Source organism: Bemisia tabaci, chromosome 6, assembly GCF_918797505.1.
Source record: "Bemisia tabaci chromosome 6, PGI_BMITA_v3".
NCBI classification, from domain to species: domain Eukaryota; kingdom Metazoa; phylum Arthropoda; class Insecta; order Hemiptera; family Aleyrodidae; genus Bemisia; species Bemisia tabaci.
In genome coordinates, this window is record NC_092798.1 from 41,495,088 (window position 1) to 41,511,183 (window position 16,096).

General features: G+C 40.8%; 2 protein-coding genes across 4 annotated transcripts in view; both read right to left on the minus strand.

Moving 5' to 3' along the window:
* LOC109036419 (uncharacterized) overlaps window positions 1-16,096 on the minus strand; it is a 685,415-nt gene that overhangs the window by 327,660 nt on the left and 341,659 nt on the right. The window lies entirely within an intron of this gene.
* LOC140224772 (uncharacterized) overlaps window positions 1-16,096 on the minus strand; it is a 228,378-nt gene that overhangs the window by 81,290 nt on the left and 130,992 nt on the right. Inside the window, exon 2 of one of the 3 annotated variants that reach the window (XM_072301365.1) lies at window positions 14,348-14,619. The exons of the other annotated variants lie outside the window; for them this stretch is intronic. Coding sequence (XP_072157466.1) covers window positions 14,467-14,619 — 153 coding nt within the window. The 3' untranslated portion in view covers window positions 14,348-14,466. Of the gene's footprint in view, window positions 1-14,347; window positions 14,620-16,096 lie in introns of those variants that run through there. 3 annotated transcript variants of the gene reach the window in all.

Here is a 16,096-nt window from a genome sequence, read left to right on the forward strand (position 1 = left end):
CAAATTTTGAAACCCGAGTCTCACGTGCACCAAATTAGCAATCCACAGTTACGTACAATTACAACCAGGCCCGCCACAAGGGGGGGGATACTGGGTCCCTGGTACCGGGGCCCGGGCCCTGGAGGGGCCCGTGACGCAGGTGACAAACCACTACGAATTCATGTGTAACCCTTGTCTCGTAGGGAAAAGTGAAAAAATTACCCTAAAAATTCCGCAAAAGGTGAATAAAGTTTCAAAAACACGCTAGGGCACTATAAAATTTTTCTTACTTTTTTAGAGATTTTCAAGATTCTGAGTATATGTAGAATGATATTTTTAGTAACTGTGTTTCATTTTCTTCCGTTGTCGGATGCTAAGAGGCTCCTTTCTGGGCATCCTCGACTTCAATGGCTTAACTCCCTTGCCATAGACGTACGAAAGGGGAGTCCAGGGGGGCCCGGCTCCCCATAGAATTGAAAATTATCATCTGCCCCCTCAAAAAAAAATTTATAGATGTTTTGAATGCAACAATTCGAAAGTTTTTGGTGCTGAAAGTAAACAAAAAGGCGTAATTATTCTGCAGAAATTAATGGAAAATCTCCATCATAAGAGCTTCATAATGCGTCCAAATAGATTTAAAATTTCAAAAATTTCCCGGGGGAGGCCCCCCGGACCCCCCCCCCCCCCGTGCTAGGGGCCCGGGCCAGAAAATTGGTACCAGGGCCCGAGATGGGATGTGGCGGGCCTGATTACAACTCCTGTTTTCCTTCTCCATCGCCCTAAAACCTGAGAGCTTTTCAACCACATCCTTTAATTCCTTCCTTAGACTGCTAATTATTAAGTAACACTATTCGGCCTTACAACTATCAACCTGGCCATCTGAGGAGGAGAGTCGCACCACGACGGGTGGGAGGTACAATGCATGTTTCTCACACAGCGTTGCCACATACTCCCCTTTGTTTTTAAACTGTTTATACAAGGGAATAAGGATTTGTGAGGTTTCGGCAATGTCGCGCATCATCGAAAGGTCATGTTTCCGGAGAGCTCTCGCGACTGACTCATAGTGAGAATTTTTTTCCTATTTTAAGTTGCAATTTGCGAGTCGGAGCGAACGCAAACAATCGGCCGGAGCTCGCGGGGCAATTATGAGGAAGGACTGTTGGGTGTTTGATCGAGGCGATGAGAGGTTCGAACAACACATGATTCAGATAACAAAGCCGTTCGCACATCGGTATTCTATTCGCGCGCATGCCGCCGGTGTGGTTTCCTTGCGGTTAGGCCACCCGGTGACCCATAGGATTTTTCCCTCGGTTCCAAGGTCACGGCTCCAGAATGCATTATAATAGCAGCTAATATGTGTATTAATTTATATTAAAGGTCAGACGGGACTAACTTTTTGACCCGTTCGACTCTGACGTTTTCCCCACGCTCACAGGGATAAGAAAATACAGAATGGTCCACTGTACAAGGTACGAGTTAAAGGATTCTGATACATGTTTCTTAACCAAAATTTCGCGCAGAACACGATTCGCGAAACGAAAATGACTGAAACCAACTCCTAACGAAGATATTAACGTTTTTATTTCACATTGGTTACGAGAAATTTGAACTGCTCGCTCACAAGAAACTCAAAGTACTCAAAATACTCGCAACTTTCCTTAAAAATATTTCTTTATTAAGAGACATTTGGCAACATTCGAATGTTCTTACGGCGTTCTCCTTAACCTGGCTGTGCGTGTCTGTCAGTTTATTGACAATACCTAAAATGTAAATAACGGCTCTTCAGGGTACGCAGATACATTCAGAACACAGCTAATCGGTGGATACAACTTAATTAACTTCGGCGTTGGGTTGGGTTGCATTGGCAAAATTGAAGGCGAACTAGCGGCGCTTTCGTTTTCAAGCGACGCGGCAAGGCGCGGCTCAGAGCTCCAACCGTCGCGATGTTTAGAGCAAACACATTAATAAGAATCTAATTCATAAAAAGTCTTCTTGAGCAAACTAAAAATTTAAGAAATACCAGGAAATCGCAGATGACAATGAATTTAATTCTAAGAATTACGATCTAATCGAAATGAGTGGCTCACAAAATTTTCAACATGTTTCATGGCTTTCGATTAGTTCTGCGGGTAGATAACTAAAACTCGACCGACAATATAACATCGCATGATAGGAGTTCGTCCATTAAGATCATTGGAGGAAGGGGCGTTAAATTTTCAACTACCGACCCGTCGAGAAGTCTTCTTTTGTAAGAAGTGCTCTCCGGGAAGCTCTATTAAACGCCACTGAAATGTAATTCCGAGAGAATCTCTCATTAAAAAGGGCAGATAATTTGAGCCTTCGTTTTCAAATGATTAAGTGCTTCAAACGGCTTGAAAAAAAATGTAATTGTTGAGCATTCGAAGCATGAGCAGCTCATCAGCTTCCAGCGACCGAAAAAAAGCAGCACGTCTTTTCGCACTTACTTGGACCGTCTATTCGTAACGCAAGGCTGGCTCAAGGACGCAGGGTCCGCATTTGAAGCGATCGTAAAAATTATCATAATAACTCCCTTCGATGACAGTCGATTATTGATCGTTTTCCTAACCACTCTCGCTGGCTCTACTTTTCTACGCGAGCGTTAAAGTCTCCTAATGAATTGGCTCGATTTTTCACCCGCGGGATTTTCATTTGAATTATATCGTTCGACTGTCAATTTTAATCGTTGATTATTGGCTCCGTTTCACAAACAACTTCGCGCGTTTGAAAGAGAGGAGGGTGGGTGGAGGTCCGATCGGAGAAGGGGCCTCAGCGGATCGATGGGTTAGAAAATTCATGATTTTCATGGGTAATTGAACACTGGTGCGGCTCTCATCCAGGCAATTAGTTAACGAATCAACCTTGAGGATCGATGCACACAGTATTGACTTTCATATGACAATGGGAAATTGGTGTTTAGATCAAAAATTAACTTTGGGTAACAAGAGATACAGTTAGCCAGATTCCGGCCTGATCCGTAAGATTCAATTCGTGACAGAAATATCATGAGTCGTGGTACAGTAAGTACTTCATAACAATTAAACACATTAATGGAAGCTCAAAAGTCTTAGAATGATTCTACAACGTAAAATCGAAAAAAGTTTCTTTTGCTGTGCTTTCCAACAAGCACATAATCACACCTCCGCAAATCTGAGTTCTTTTAGAAATAGCAATTATCAGCTTCACATTTTAAGCTAATAATTAGTATGGAAAAGACACCGCATTGCCTTATTATCAGAGGTTATTTTTCCTCCCTTATCCTCTTTTAGTTTTTTTGATGATTAAGTTTCTGTGGTTTGCATATCTTATTCTTTCAGCGTTTTTTACAGTACAGTGGAATTACCTTTTTCTCAGGGGGGTTTATTCCGACTTCACTTTTCACGAAGCCATTTTACTCTATGGTGAAGCCCGAGAAACGAAACATCAACTGGCTCAAGTCGACCTGGTAAATAGGATTTTCATGAAAAATGTTCCTCATACTTTTCATTTTCACTGAGAAAAGCATTCTCATTTTAAGTGGTCGGATTATTGACAGCAGTGGCGTGGCGTATTTTGCGATATATCGATTTTTATGCCATTTAAACCTATAGTAAAGAATCAACTATTTAAGTGTTCGCTGCGAACGCCCTGTTTATCGATACTTTTCCATTGGTTTAAATGGCATAACAATCGATAAATCGCAAAGCACGCCACGCCACTGATTGACAGAGAGTACCAATCGAGCCTCTGCTATTATTTACCTATACAAGTTAAAGACTTACACGAGAAAATGAAGAAATGAGGCAGTTGATTTTTCGCGGGCTCTAGATTTACGATCTAGAAAAACGAAGACTACCGCATCCCGGTGTTTTTATTTGTATTGTATTTCATCGCAGCCTCTGTGATTTAGAACTCGAGACAAGTTCGATTATCGGGCGGTACTCGGGTTTAATGAACAGCGTTGCCAACTTTCGAAGGATCCGGCGAGGTTTCCCGGACGCGACGCGAGTGCCTTCCACCGGTTCGACAACCTGGCTGACGAAAGCGGGGCAGGTGCGTGTTGGAGGTGGATTTTCCGCGCACGGGAAACCAGTTTTCGGACGGGACTCGATTTGGAGCCTGTGAAAATCCGCCCGATAATGGGGCATTTCTCTCGGGAACGGGTGTCTGTAAATCAAGAGCGGTATTTGCCACGTTGCCACCTCGAAGGAAAACACAACATCGAATTCAGAGACATATATTTTAGACACGGCGTACTAACAATTTTGGCTATGCAATCGGGCGAGGCAAAATTTGAGTTTAGGGAAACGCTACATTTTGCCAAATGATGATTGATTAGCGACTTGTTGAAGATGAAATTCATCAAATGTTAAATTTCGTTTTTACTCCAACACGATTCACCCATATAAACTCATAATAAGTTCCTTCGATGAAAGTTTATTATTGATAACCATTCTCACTGACTCTACTTTTCTTAACAAGCGTTTAAGTCTCCTAATCAGTTGGCTCGAGTGTTCATTGAATTTTAATGATCATTCATCTTATCGATCCAACTTCACTCAAACTAACCTAACTTCACATACCCTAGCCAAAATTCAAAACTAACCTTTTTTCAACGGTAATTGGCATTGTTTTTGAATGCCACCTGCGAGGAGTTTTCCTGTTTGTTGACACCATCCAATCATCCTCACTAACAGTTTTTACTTTTTGCTGATTGATTAATCGTTGACACCATGATAAGTTTTTAAGTTTGCTGACACCGTACGATGCAAACAGCCGCTTTCACATGTTCGAAAAATTGCATTCTTTCCGGTACATATTTGACAACCATACAGCCCCAGCGTGAAAACGGGTGTATGTAAATTACAACCTGAGCCTTTCCCTTTGCAATCTCCGAGTGGCTTCCCCTCACGAAGGCGATTATAATTCAAGAAAATTTACCTGGTCAGATTGTGAGTCACGCCTCAGAAAATTAAAACGCGAAGTGCGGCCGTGCCAGAAAAAATGAGTGGACTTTTCACCATCCTGCTGGGTAAGTAATGACACTCCCATCTTCAAAATCGCTCAGTTGAAAATTCCAGGAAACGTTACCGCTTACGGCAAATTCAATGAGGAAATTTCATTGACAATGATGAATGAACCCAACAAATTCGTGCATTCGTGTAACAAAAAATAAGATGAATGTAGAACCACCCGGGTTCATAATCATATTAGTTATACTAAATCCCAATCACACCACACGTTGAAAAAATGCATCATTGTTGGAGTGTGGGATTCAAAACTGATCTTTCACGGAGGAAAATCCTCCTGAGGAAATCTTTGACGAGTAAGGCAACAGGAGTGTAGTTTTGTTTAACGTCATTCAAGGGAAGGAACTTGCAAAACATCGACAATTTTTAAGTCATTGCTTTAATTGATAATAATACCATAAACTATTCTACGGTGGTTTATTCTCCAATGAGGGAATGTCACAGCAGCGCTCGAAAGAGTGAACATGACGGGTCTTCTGTGTTTCTTGGTTCCTCTTGGAGTATGGTAGTGCCTGCAAAACGTGCGATATACAATTGGTGATACGCGTGCAGGCACAGAGCAGTGTGTGCGAGGAATCGAAGATACGAAACCAGTGACACTTTTTCTACTTCACAAAGCGTATTACGGTGGATCTCGGTACAGTCCTCATCGAATGGTAAGTTGTGCGATAATTGAGTCACATAAAGTCAAAATAATTGAGTAAAACAATGACTGTGATGTCTAACACTCTTTTTGTATAACAGTAATGATTAAAGTTTCTAAATACTGAAATGAGAAAGTTGACATTGGTATCAATGTTAATTGTCTATAGTATAGGTACTTGTATTGATCAAATAATCTAAAAACTAAAAATATTGAGGGAACAATTCATAGAAAATTGAGAGTCACAAAGCATGAACGGAAAAAAAAGTTAAGAGAAGACTCGTAGGAAAAAAGAAAACTTCCAATTGATGGAGGTCAAAACCAGTGCCATGCCATAGGCATAATCTTGTTTCTTGTAAAAAAAAACATAAAGAACAAGTTGATAGGGTCGAAAACTACCAACTTTTGCGTGAAACGAAGCTTTGCAAAGGAGCCTAATCTGTGTAACTTATCATTCGTGACTAATAACTTTTATCTCCAAAAATCTTTAGTATGCCGACTCATTTATCTTTGAAAAAAACAATTACCGTAATGTTTTTGTTTGTTACGTTCAACACAGCATAATGTAAGCACTATTGCAAAGCTTGTTCGTCTTTTTGCAAAGAATAACTCATGATGACATCCATCTAACAATAAGCGCCACTCAGCGCACTCCGCACTGGAAAAAACCACATTGGATCTAGAGTCCAGACTCTTGAAAACATTGAGAAGAAAAAATACTCTGGATTCAATCGGATTTTTGCTCGAATCAAAACGAAATCCGCTTAAATTAAGAGGCTTGGTTCTTTATCTAAGCTAGATTCTGATTGAATCAAGAGTACTTTTTCTTCTCAATGTTTTTAAGAGTCTGGGCTCTAGATCCAATGTGTTTTTTTTCAGCGCGAGGTTGCTCTGTGAGGTTGAAAGTAAAACTAGGGCTCAATGCTGAACACAAGGGCGAGGATATCCTAGCTTCCCGATTCCCAGGCACGGAGCATCGACGAGCGAGCTGATCGATGCGCGATGTTCACCGAAATTCGGCGCGATTTATTTTCGTCAAACAACTGACAGCATCACTCCACGGACAACCTGACAGGTGATCGCCTCAACTGGGTCTCATGCTCGGACCCTCGATTCAAGCCGTGTCACGGGCCTTCATCATTCAAAGATCGTTCATTTCACACCAGTTTAAACGGCCGAATTTCGCGGATCGATCGAAAATCTACGACACCGCGATGACCTATACCTGTCTCGCAAAAACCGCAAAGTCAGCTAAGAGGTTTTATTTGAGGATACGTGGTTCTTGGTTCAGCGGCTCATGGACGAGATTCGAGATGGACTGAGTTTTGGTCCTTACGCAAGTCGGTCCGATCGTTCATGTAACATCATCGATTCCCAGCTGCGGACCTTTAAAGATGATCATTGATCAGGTCACATTCGAATCGTTGCGAAGGCCTTGCCTCCACTGTCCGATTCCTTCTAACATATTTAAATAATATTCATTGGACGTTTGAAAGTATGTTTCAACATACACTTATCATTGTTATAAAATCAGTTCTTATGCATTTTGAAAGGTTATAAATGTATAGTGAGATCCACGTAACAGAGACAAAATATTTCAGAGACACTACATTGACCTTCCCGGTGATGTGATGCACGAGCTTAGGATATTTTCAAAGACTCTGTATTATTCCGTCGGTAAAATCATACTCAGCCTCTTGGTCTTAACGATGTTCATGTTTAGAAATAAATACGGAGACTTCATGAAGAAAATAATTATAATGGTTACTAGGAGAGTAAAAATTTTTGCCACTAAATTAAAAATCTAACTTAAACTAAAATTTTTCAGGGCCTGCAATCCGGTAGGACTCGTCGCTTTCCTTAACTTTTTGTTAGAACTTTCAACAAGATAAAAATTATGACAAGTAACTTTCAAAACTTCTCTAAGCTCGTATTTCCAACGAACAATATACACAAGTCAGTCCATGCGCATCTTTTTCGATTCAATCCCCGCTTAACTTAACCCCCGGAATTTTATTCACAATTTACACTAAAACTTCTGAAAATTCCTCGAAAAAACATTCATGAATTCCTTCAAAAATAAATATTTATCAACGAAAATGTGGCAACAGTAAAAAAATCATACGGTGTTTCCTTCAACACGACAGTATAGAGAGCCGACCTTCCATCCTGCCGTGCTGCGAAAGAACGCCCTATGAGCTTTCAGGCGTTGCCAAATTTCCTTGTGTAAAATGTCTACTTTTAAGGAATGTCATGAATATTTTCCTTTCGATTTTTCAGATAATTTTGTTCGCAATTTCAGCTAAAGTTCCTGAAAATTTCAAGGAAAAATATTCATGACATTCCTTAAAAGTAGACATTTTACACAAGGAAATTTGGCAACTCTTGAAAGTTGATACGGCGTTTTTCCTTAGCACGGCAGCGTCGGGATCTGCAGCGGAGGAAAATGCATCACGCAGGATCCCGTCCCGGCGCGGCGGCCCTGGCGTGACGTCATCACTCACGACTTGCCTCGTTACGTTACTTTATTATTGATGATTTACTGAAAATAGCGGGAACGGCCGCCCCCCGCCCCCCTCCCCCTCCCCGGCAGGAATAGCTAATTACGCCGATGCGGCACGTCATTTGCAACCCTGTAGCATGAAGGGGCCCGCTCTCTTCGTCCGAGTTTTTTATTGCAGGTTTATGAGACTACAGTTACTCCAGTCGAGAAGGAACGGTGGGTGCCTTTTGGGAATTGCGCTCCATGCGTCGATGTTTGTGGCACACCCAAAGGAAAAACTTCAGTTGTTGTCATGCTTTTCCTTATTCTTCCTCCTCTTCTTATTCTCCCTTTTCTTCTTGTTCTTCCTCTCTTCTTATTCTCTCTTTTCTTCTTGTTCTTCCTCTTCTTTTTATTCTTCCTCTTCTTCTTATTCTTCAGGGTGGATTTCTCATGCTTCACTTTCGTCTTTGCCTATTGCTTTGTCTATCAATTTCAATAATCAGCCCGCAGGTCAATAGTGAGATATCACGTCCCAAATTTAAACTATAAAGACCCTGATGTCCATCAAGCCTGAATTTCCATGATGTCAACAATTTATCAGATAACATCATTGCTCACTCGAGTTCGTTCACTTTTACCCCACTTTTCATTCGGATGCGCTTTGTATTATTAAAAAGATGTTCCGTCCGATAGGTTTGTTAAACTTGTCAACCGTGCCGTCAGTTTACAAAACCCCATGGAAAATCGGAGCCGAAACAGTGACCCATTCCGGGAGAAAATCACGTCAGGCGTTTCACCTGTGTTTTGTTTCGGTGGCACAGGTGGCGTTTGTCGGGCGGAGCGTGCGTCGCAATGCGGCCGGCCTATTAGCCCGCTGAATGGGCCGATTTCCACTCATCAATGGGCCCTGCCACTACGTGATAGTAGCGCTTCCCGCGAGGTGCGAATAGGTCAACAGGCCCCGGTGTTGGGCCGGATTTAGGGGATGTTTTGATACTGGCTTCTCCAACGCGGATGTCACGGCCGGTTCCGAAAATAAGAGGCCTTCGGAGAACGGGCTCGAGCACCGTGGAGATAAGCTTGAAAAATTGACCGCAAACAGATCGCTACGTCTGAGGTCCCAGTCTGAGGTGAGTGAGGTGGTAGCGTTTGAATGACTTCATTATGGCCCGCGGGACGTCTTTTCGGGGAGGCCTTTTGGGAGGTGACATCACTGTTGTTTTCATTGATCATTAACCTGGGTATGTGATTTAGCTGACCGAATTCGGATCCAAGCTCAGGCTTTCGTAGCCTTATTTAATTTTGAACCTTGCCGCCTGAAACTACAGTGCCTTCTTCTAAAACTTGGAAACATTTATATGAAGCATGATCAGCCTACACGAGTCAGGAAACCGGCACAATTAACTGCAGTAATCAATTATTTTGTTTCTCGACCCCAGAGGAAATGATTTGATCTGAATTAGCTAATGAAGTAAATTCTCAATCCAAATTTGGTGTTATTTTTTTTAAAAAGATCGAAAAATTGTCGATGACTTTGTCTAGTTTAGAGACAATACTTTGAGGCATTGTTTTAAAACTCCCTGAGAAGCTTGAGTGGAGATATTTTGAAGCACACACGAAGATTTTCGACGATTTTTACAATTTGAAAATCTTCAAGGTAAATGTCTCAAACTAGGAATACACCTACGATTGCCTCGGATATCTCAAAATTCCGCAAAGTAAATAAAGCTGATAAAGATTTCAAGCGATTTCAATCTAATTACAAAGAGAATTTACTGCAAAATTGAACGGAAAACATTCACAATTTTTCCCGAAAATTCTTATTTGATCAAAGGACATTTGGCAACTAACGAAGGTTCATACGGCGTTTTTCCATAACACGGCAGAATTATTCCACTTTCCATGTCAACAGCAAATGTCGATAACTTTTTCTCGCTGTGGAGTGCAAACGAGTCCGCGGGTCACAAAAATAAACAAACCGTTCCCAAGAACGACCTCGCCGGCTAGTTTCACACAAAACAGCCGTATCATCCAACTGATGGTTTCAGCGTTTACACGGCTCTCGAAGTGAGGATGGATTCCCGGAGCGCGCGCGCAAGGTCGCGGGACACTCGAGTCCCGGACTCGGAATTCACCTACTAAACGGCTATCATCGCGTGGAACGAAGGTTCCAGGTGTTAATAAGTTAATTGGACCAATTACGAAAGCCGCGCCGACCGCGGGAACCCAGGCGAGGGGGGGCTTAGTAGGTGAAGATTGACACAAGTGATGGAGTCGTCGCCACTCGTGACTCGAGTCACGCGCAAGGTCCACCGTTGCCGGTCCCGGGCGAATCGCCCCCAACTCCAGTTTTTGCTTAAATAAAATGGACTTCGTTCTACAATTAGGAACTATTATTATTGACACACAAAATTCACAAAAGCGCGTATTTGCATAGGGAAGCTGATGACACATATCGACGGTGAAACTACCAGACCACGTCCACGTGGAAATGTCTTGCAAACCTTTTTATAGGGGCGAAAGTTACAGCGAAAGTATACCGCGTTCTTTCTGGGTTCAGAGGCCGAAAGTTCTGGGTGTTGGAGCCGTAGTTCCGACTGCCCCCAGTGCTACGCCCGGAACTTTGGCCTTTGAGCCTGGAGTGTGGACGGTTTTCAGGGGTTACGAGATTTACTATGTTTTCACAGAGACCCCTCGAATTTCCAATACCTTAGAGTAAAAATCCATAAAAATACAGACTGTTATTGCATTTCCTGTTCCAAAATGCTCCTCATATTTTTCCAACCGTCCAAATTGTAAAAACTATTTATTTTATAAAATACTGTATATTTTTAGAAAAATGTGCATTTCAGAGCTAGAAATAACTTGTTGATCATTGCATGAAGCGCATGTTCGTGGATAATTCCTTATTACATGATCAGAGAATTATTTTGTCTACAATTAGAAAAATAATCAGAATTTCAGTCTGAGTAAGAATATTCGGCTATTTGCCTAGGCATTTAACCAAATGCCTGATTTGACTATTTGCCTGCGACATCTCTTTCTATTTCCAAAATTATACGCTTCGAAACATAACTTAGTAGACGCCGTTCGTAGTTAAGCCTTTTCCAGGGTTTCCTTGATAAAGGCAAAGCCTGACATGGGAGCCAAACGAGGCAACGCGGTGCGCGCAACAACAGTTAGGGGGCTTTGCAGCTCTGACTTACTGCACTTGTCCAAGGTCGGGAGCTTTGGGCCACAAATCACGCCGACTGTTGACTCGGCGTCGTGATGCCTTCGCGCCGGCCGTCGCCTCGTTTATTGCCACCCTAAATTAAGGGCCTTTCCTCGCCCTCGCCGGACGTCGCCCCCTCACTGAGCAACAACCGCGTAACTCCTGTGGAACTCCTGAGGAGATAAGTGGTTTTTCCAGAGCACCGCAGGATAGCGGTCCAGGCTCGCAACAGAGATGTTAGCGTTATCCTCGACTTCGACCCGTCGCAGGTGCAACGCCGTGAAGAGAGGAATAAATTTAACCTACAATTAAGAGTAAACAAAGTGCCGGCTGGCGGTGGATCACTTGCGCGTGTTACGGAATCGTGTTTTGGAGGTTGCATCTAACGGATCAGCAAAAAATATTGAGATGCACCCACCGAAAACGTCGCATCCAACGGAAATTAGGACGTTCAATCAATAACCCAATGGCTAAAAAAATGTGCGGTGACCTTAACGTCTTCTCAACTGCTCCTGCAGTTAAGTTAACATTCTCAGGATGTAAAATTAACAGCAAGGGCCGTTAAGGCATAAGTTTGGAAGCTGTTGCAAATTTTTTAACTATCAGGATGTTCATTCAACATCTCAACACTGGAAAAAACCACATTGCATGTCCAGACTCTTGAAAATTGACAAGAAAAAATACTCTTGATTCAATCAGATTTAAGCTTAAATCAAAAGGAAATCCGCTCAAATTAAGAGGCTTGGTTCTTGATTTAAGCAAAAATCCGACTGAATCAAGAGAATTTTTTCTTGTCGATGTTTTTAAGAGTCTGGACTCTAGATCCAATGTGTTTTTTTTTCCAGTGAACTTTCCGTACAGCTTTTAGTGCCTAAGCGATTTATCAGACGTGCGGTGGAAACTACCAAAAAAGTATGTTGTGTGGAGATGTATCGTGAGTATGTTTAACAATTACCAAGTCTTGTACTGGCTACTAAATTTTCTGAATATTTACCACAGGTATGATCAAGTTTAGCACTGGCTTTCGAATTGCTAGAGAGCTCCCATAGCAATACTATCGTATAGTCGCTATCAGGTTATTTATTCACGCAGGGTGGTAAAAACTTATGAAACATAAACAATCGTGGAATATTAAGTGAACAATTTCTGATGTAATTTTTTTTCAAAATGTCCGCAATGTATGAGAAATGTTCCACTATTCGGATCCCTATGCACTCTGGAACACTGAATACAAATGCACGGAGAATGAGAAATAATAATACATTTGATTAAAACCATCCATTTCCTCCATGCGTTACAAGCCGGAGTTTCTCAGAATTTTGACAGAATTTTACACTACCTATTACGTTTTAATAGATAATGAGGAATAAAATGTATACTATATGCAATCTGAATTTTTGAAATGCTTGAAATTCTTGATTGGTTACATAAAACACCTATTACTGATACACACAGAAAACTGAAAATTATAAAAATGGTTTTATTAAACCACGAACGAAAAATTATGTAATATCGCGAGAAATGCAAAGTGATTACGATCGAATGACTCATTGACCCTGAAAATAATGCTACGCTACAATGAGCGAGAGCGGATTTGCACCGGGACTCGTAGCGGTGATCACGATGAGATTACGATAGAAACGCCGAATAAAACGCCGTGCTCGGCAGCAACTAATCGTACTCCAAGGATATTTGGTTGCCTATCTGGCAGGCGAGATAAACTGATCACGCTATCCTCTCGATCTTTCCTGGCAATCCTGGCTCTCTCCTTCTCCAGTCTCTGCGCGGGCTATGACACTGCGATGAGACAAAATTCTCTGTACTCCAAAGTCAAACCGTGCTCTACCAAATCCGCAACACAGTATGGAATGGCAAATTTTCTCACATTTTTAATCAAATCAAATCTGTATTATAAATTTAAGAAAGCAAAAAACGGTCCTGATTTGTTCAGCATGTAATTTGGTTCAGGAAAAATTCTGTAAAGAAAATCAATAGATTCAGCAACCAGACTTTGAAATTTACAGAATCTTTATCATACTTTACGAAAGTAGGTAAAACATTTTAAAGTATCACCAAACTATCCTATATAATTTATTGATTTGGATTTTGACATGCTTGAAGTCCTGCGTGTTTCACACTTTGGCAATGTTTTAGCAGTGAACTATTTTACCATTACTTTTTCTTAGGTCTTGTGTATTATATTTTGCAAGTAGTGATGTAATTTTTGCAATAAAATTAAATAATCTTTCTAAAAGACTACTTGATTTCTCCTGTTTAAAGATAATTTGCCTATTTCCTGAGTCCTCGGTTCCAAATTTCACTCAAATCAATCAAGGTGTCCTCGAATTTATCAGAAACTATTTAACAAATCAGACGAATAAAAACCAGCATGCAAAAACTTTCGGTGTAAAACAATATAGTGTAAAACTAGCTCCACGGTTTCGCTTCGAAGCGTTGCAAGCAAATTACACGGTGTCTCTATATCAGTAGATTCTCAGGTAAAATATTTTAAAATAACGAAAAGAGATGACAGGAAAATTAAGTGAGTAAAAACATTCAACTATCTTATTTCAGTGCTTAAACCTCAAATAACGTGACAGATTACTGAATAGACACATAAAACGTTGGAAAATAATGAGCCAATTCAGTTTGACTGGAGCCCGTAGATTCAAGCGGACAGAGTTGCCATGTAATATAGATTTTTCATTTTGCTTTGAAGGAAATAGTTGACGAAAACTTGTGGAACCATACGTTGAGATTTATGAGAGATCAACGAGAGGGGAATATACTGACTTAGTTTACATATTTTTGACCGATAATTTGTATTTTTTTTAATGAAATATATATAATAAAGCGAAATGAATTTATCGACGAAAAGGTGTTTAAAAGCAGCGTAGGATCTTTCAGTTAGTGACTTGAGACTTGTTGAACTAACTGAATCGGACTGTTGACAACTCAATGTTAAAAAATAGCTATGAGTACAGTCCTAACGGCCCCAGAATTGGTCTACGACATCAATTACATTGTTTGCGTCTACTTTGGCAGCCTGGCTCTCAACAGAATTGCGGTAGAACAGATTTTTTTCCCCCACTTGCTAGGTTAATAAACGTCGCTGTGTCTACGAGTAAAACGAGTAAACTCCAAATAACGGAGGGCTGGGGGCATACGGCTGGAAAATAATGCTCACGGTTTTTGGAGACAGTAATTGCAGGAACAGGACCGATATTACACAATGAAGACATTGGAGCGGGAGCCGAATTTCCATTCTTACCTGTGAACACACACAAAAAAACAACGATGTATTAGTTTCGGTCAGGTCGGTGTAACGATTGAGAGGTTGTAACACGGGGAGAAAATAAAAATAAGGGGCAGTCATACAAGTTATATGAACAGTTAGATGCGAGAGACCCTCAACACATCCGGTCATTGTTTTGTATCAATGGCGAAAGTGACCGTTGATTGCAGAATCAATGAATCGATGCATTTTTGCGATACATGAAGTTATAAGGCTGACAGTACACTGGAAAAAAAACACATTGGATCTAGAGTCCAGACTCTTGAAAAAATTGACAAGAAAAAATACTCTTGATTCAATCAGATTTTCGCTTAGATCAAAAGGAAATCCGCTGAAATTAAGAGGCTTGGTTCTTGATTTAAGCGAAAATCCGATTGAATCAAGAGTATTTTTTCTTGTCGATGTTTTTAAGAGTCTGGACTCTAGATCCAATGTGTTTTTTTTCCAGTGTAGAAGGTGGCCCTCGAAAATACTTATTAGTATGAGAACAATTATTTTCCCGATCAATCTCTTGCCCGTTAATAAATTTTCAAAACCAACTTTATTTTTCTATTTGTATTTATTTTTTCGGCATGGAGACTACGTCTTACTCAAAGTGACAAGCGAAGAACTGAGTAGCTTCCTGATTGCTTGAGTAACACGCTATTCGACCAACCAGGATCAAGGGTTTTGACATAAATGAGATTAGTTTTGCTTCCGACCAGAACATCAGGGTACGTAGCAGTAGCCATACGAATTATATTATACTTTCTTGAGGATATAACGTTTATTTTTACTAACACCTACAGACAATCTTCAAAAAAAGAGAAAATTGGGTTTTAAAATCTCCTCAATTGCCTTAGAGGTCAGAAAGCTTGTGGGAATGATAACGATTTTTAATTATTTCTTTTAATATTTTTTTCATTATTTTTTATTGTTCATCTATCAATAAGCAAGCAAAAAACACTAACAATGTAGCCGAAACTGTATGTAACAACATGGTAAAATAGTGGTGAGTTTACACTATTTTGGGGAAAAAGCAAGGCCAAAGAGTTAAAAAAATTCAATCAGAGTCAAAAATTTGAGCTCTAATGAGTATCAGTACGATACTAAGGGGGGTAAGTGCCCAGTCCAGGCAAATGCACCAGGGATGATATTAAGTTGGGGTCACGCCGAGAAATCTATATCGTTTTGGATCCCATTAGACCTCATCAGCATCTAGATCACACCTGTCAAAGATAAGTTATTATTGCTAATAAGTTTGATTATTGATGATTTAATAGTTGTTCATCGTCAGAGACAAGAGACCCTCCACTAGTATCTTGGCCATGGTGGAAGCTTTTACTTTCGGGACTTCAGCATTCTACTGTTGGCTTACCTACATGGTTGATGTTCAACAACGTGCTGGCAGTTTCGTTTTGCAAACAAGCCAAAAATGGCCGACGTTTGGAAAAGTTGTTTGGCTCATGACGTC